The 4,372-nt window shown below is 40.7% G+C and overlaps 1 protein-coding gene across 4 annotated transcripts in view; it reads right to left on the bottom strand.

Annotated features, from left to right (window-relative positions):
* mtss1 (MTSS I-BAR domain containing 1) overlaps positions 1–3,067 on the bottom strand; it is a 97,498-nt gene extending 94,431 nt beyond the window's left edge. For 3 of the 4 annotated variants that reach the window (XM_080495090.1, XM_080495089.1, XM_080495091.1), the window contains exon 1: positions 2,485–2,924. In XM_080495090.1, coding sequence (XP_080351216.1) covers positions 2,485–2,556 — 72 coding nt within the window. In that variant the 5' untranslated portion in view covers positions 2,557–2,924. Of the gene's footprint in view, positions 1–2,484; positions 2,925–3,054 lie in introns of those variants that run through there. The other variant, XM_080495088.1, reaches the window with a different exon arrangement.
* Between the last annotated feature and the right edge of the window lie 1,305 nt (positions 3,068–4,372).

Genomic DNA, 4,372 nt, shown 5'->3' with positions numbered 1-4,372 from the left:
AACATAAAGAGCTTAAAATAGGAAACGTGTCAAACCGGCCGACTCGGCTAAAATGCTCCAACAATGACAAAGAAATAGAAATCATTGGTTGTAAATGTCCTAAAAGGTCAAATGTGCTGAGAAGAGCTGCATTGACACAAAGGTCAGTTAGTTGTAATTATGACCATCAGGTCCTTTCATTGAGATGAAATAATGCCACCCAACGCCTTGTTTATAGGCATTACCCCTTAACCTGAGCCGGGACGAGGCCGCCGTCCTGTCGTCTAGGTTTAAACATGAAGTCAGAGATAAAGTGTGGCGAACAACAAAAGACACTCATAAAAAGAGAAATATTTGATGTAACTGTGGAACAAAATGATGGAAATGTGCGCGAATGAGTTAAAGGAGGTTGAAAAGTCATAAGACAAATTACAGCCTCACATCTTCTCATATTAGGTGAAATGATGATAAATGAACTTGTAGAATAAAGCCGAACAGGATGACCGGAGGCGAGTAAATATTAACTCTGACGATCTGCTCACAGAAATCTACTTTACACTGTGATGAGTTAGAATCAATACAAAAACTAAATGTAATGAAGTGATTGAACCACATTTAAAATACAAACACAACTCCACAAATTCTAATTTAACTTGAGAAGCTGTCGAGACACTTTGAATGAAGAAGTTTCAAATATAGTCAAACGATTCAAAATGATGTCACACACATTAAATAAAAAGAATAAAGAAAAAAATAAAGACTTAAAATCAGTGCTGTCAAAAATAATGCATTGATGTAGTCAATGGATTTGAAATGTTTCATTTGTTAAAAGATTTTTACATAATTAACATAGATTTGTTTGGGGTTTTAACTACTGGAGCAGCACCGTGATGCAGAGCAGCACAATACCTGCTGGAATGATATCAAGGCAGAAAGTTTCACTTTAAAAGTTCCCTGACAACTGAATGAGAAAGTAAAAGTCAATAGCTTTACTTTGAAAAGCCAAATTTGACTACCACAGTAGTGATACTGCAGCAAAACATAAGGTTGCCATGTTGGCTGACCTGGAACCACCAGACTGCTAGAGCTGGAAGAAGTGACATATTCATTTGTCCTCTTTCTCTCTTTACCTGTATTCTGTGTGTGTGTGTGTGTGTGTGTGTGTGTTATTACCACTTTGTTCATGCAATAATTTCACAACTTTGTTTCTAGAAATATTAAATTGTTTAAGTGGTGGCCCTGCACTCTAACTAAACCCAGTCTTATGTTAGATGTTCATTTATGTTTGTATTATTTTTCTGATCTTGGAGAGAAAGAGTTTCACCAAACGCTAAAAGCAGGTTATATATAAAAAAAACAAGAAGTCGGATGAAAATGGTTTGTGCAAAGGAATACTGACTAAATTTAATGAGACGATTCAGGTTTATTCAGCATAAAAACTAAATGAAAGTGCCATTAAAAGCTAATGTTTAAGTAAGAAAAGGCTTTTAACTGAAGGAAGCTGGAAATAAAGAGCATATTATGTCAAATCTGGGAAAAATTACAACAAATCAATTCATAAGCAGGAGAATTAAGCAGATGATTACTCCAGTTCATTCAGCTTATTAAACTACTTCCCAAAATAATAAATAATAAAAACCTGCTTCAATGTTACTTTATGTGCTGAATGTGGGATTTTACTGGAGGATGGTATAAAGAAAAATGACTCATATTGTGACAGGAGTCAAGAAATGGGCATAAAACTTTTAAAATAAGAAACAGGCTGAAAATGCTACTCACAGATAAAGAACCAGATTTGGGCTCATTTAACATCACAAGTTCCCTTCAAAATACTGATTATACCTCAAACGCTGCTTCGTTTCCACTGAATCTCAGATTGTGCTATTCGACTTGAGGATGTCAGAAAAGATGATTTATTGTGATGAGAGAGAAAAATATACCAAAATAAACTTCACATGAAAAGAAACAGGATGAAACTGTTGATTCAAAGAAGATTAAAGCTCATTTAGAAAATTAACTACCTTGAAAACAAGCCAATTGTACTCAAACACTTAAATACTACTGAATGTGCTGCTAATGGAGCTTTACTGGGGGAAATGGATAGAATGTGATGGGATGAGTCAAAATTCACCAATACAAATGTTAAAATATGAAGAAACGGGCTGAACATTTTAAAAATGACCTCGTACACAATGGAGCCACAACAAGATCCAGGTTTATTTGGCCTCATAAAATACTTTCGTTCACACTAATTCTACTTTAAAGACGTGTTTAGAATGTGGGGAGAATAAAGTGGATAATGAAGCCGACAGAAGGTGTAGGAGCCGTAAACCTGCCAGCTGACAGCAGAAGAAGCAGAAGAAGAAGAAGAAGAAGAAGAAGAAGCAGAAGCAGAAGCAGAAGCAGAAGCAGGAGAAGAATCAGCAGCAGATACAGAATAATAAAGAGCAGAAGAAGAAGAAGAAGAAGAAGCAGATACAGAAGAAGAAGGGAATCATGTCTAACCTTCATGTCGGTCATGATGAGCTGGAACAGCCCCCCCAGGGCGCTGCATTCCTTCTCCGCTCCTGCGTCCATTTTACTGCCGCGAGGAAAACCCCAAGCCCCGAGAACCGTGTTGTAAAGCTGCTCCTCGGTCCAGAAAAGTTGTGAAATCCTCCAAAGTTCCGTGCGGAGCGGCGGGGGGCCTCCCCGGGGGTAAAGTCCGCCCGGCTGGAGAGGTTCGGTCAGCCGGTGCTTCCCGCTGGCCGGCTGGAAAAACGTCCGGGAACCAGCGCATTGTGCCCGGGTCCCGCTGGAGACTGTGAGCCGGAGAGAGAGGCCGCTTTTAAAGTAGTTCCCCTCCCGGCGGAGGCGGAGGAAGCGGAGCGCACTGCGGCTTGCCGCTTCGCTCCAAGCGCGAGACACCGGAGAGTGTGTCCGCGGGAAATCAATCAATCTCTCTCTCTCTCTCTCTCTCTCTCCCTCTCTCTCTCTCTCTCTCTCTCTCTCTCTCTCTCTCTCTCTCTCTCTCTCTCACACACACACACACCCTCTCTCTCTCTCTCTTTCTCTCTCTCTCTCTCTCTCTCTCACCCTCCGAGGTTCGTCCAGATTATCCACAGACGAAGAAGAAGTCGCTCGGCTCTCGGGGTGACATTTGACGGTGTTTGAAGCGGAGCTCCAGACCTATAAGAAATAAATGCCCCAAATCCCAAATCCGTGCGTCAAGAGCGCGGAGCGACCTTGGCTGCATCCGCTACGGACTTCCACAATAGAGACCCTCGAACACGAGGATGGATGGATACATTATTATTATTAGTAGTAGTGTTATTATTATTGTTGTTGCTGTTAACTTTTATACTTTTTTGATCATGGGAAAACGCCATCAGGTGAAAAATGTGATCATTTGGAGAAATCACACTTGTGACTAGAACAATGTCTGGAGGGGCCCCCGGGGGTCATTCCACATGACCTGGAAATGAGTACTGTCCTGAAGTTCGCTTTTAACCATATTCCCGTTACGCTTTAAAGTATTGCAGCGTTTGTTTGTCTTATTTTAACATCAGCTGCTGCTGGTGGCAGTAGTCACCAGATAACACAGGTACCAGTGACACCGAAACACCGGACAGTGACGCTACATAGTAATGATCCACACTTTATAACGCTATTAATAAAATATATTAATACATAAATATTACAGAATATACACTATTTAATATACTATTTGAGCTGATAGCCAGTGGATGTTCATCCTCATCATATTTTTTTTTGGGGGGGGGGTTACTTCTACATGATGCAGAGTAGAGTAAAGCAGAGTAGAGTAACGCAAAGTAGAGATGAGTAGAGAAGAGTAGACCAGACTACAGGAGAGAAGAGTAGAGCAAAGTAGAGATGAGCAGAGTAGAGTAAAGCAAAGTAGAGAAGAGTGTAGTACAGCAGAGTAGAGTACAGTAGAGCAGAGTAGAGTAAAGCAAAGTAGAGATGAGCAGAGTAGAGAAGAGTATAGTACAGTACAGTAGAGTAGAGTGGACCAGAGTACAATAGAGCAGAGTAGACCAGAGTACAGTAGAGAAGAGTTGAGTAAAGTAAAGTAGAGTACAGTACAGTAAAGCAAAGTAGAGGAGAGTATAGTACAGTAGAGCAGAGTAGAGTAAAGCAAAGTAGAGGAGAGTATAGCACAGTAGAGCAGAGTAGAGTAGAGTAAAGCAAAGTAGAGGAGAGTATAGCACAGTAGAGCAGAGTAGAGTAGAGTAAAGCAAAGTAGAGGAGAGTATAGTACAGTAGAGCAGAGAAGAGTGGACCAGAGTACAATAGAGTAGAGTAGAGCAGAGTACAGTAGAGCAGAGTAGAGTAAAGCAAAGTAGAGAAGAGAAGAGCAGAGTAGAGTAAAGCAAAGTAGAGATGAGCAGAG

This window comes from Blennius ocellaris (genome assembly GCF_963422515.1).
Source record: "Blennius ocellaris genome assembly, chromosome: 4".
In the NCBI taxonomy this organism is placed as follows: Eukaryota; Metazoa; Chordata; class Actinopteri; order Blenniiformes; family Blenniidae; genus Blennius; species Blennius ocellaris.
The sequence above is the reverse complement of the archived record's forward strand: the minus strand, read 5'-3'. Positions and strand labels throughout refer to the sequence as shown.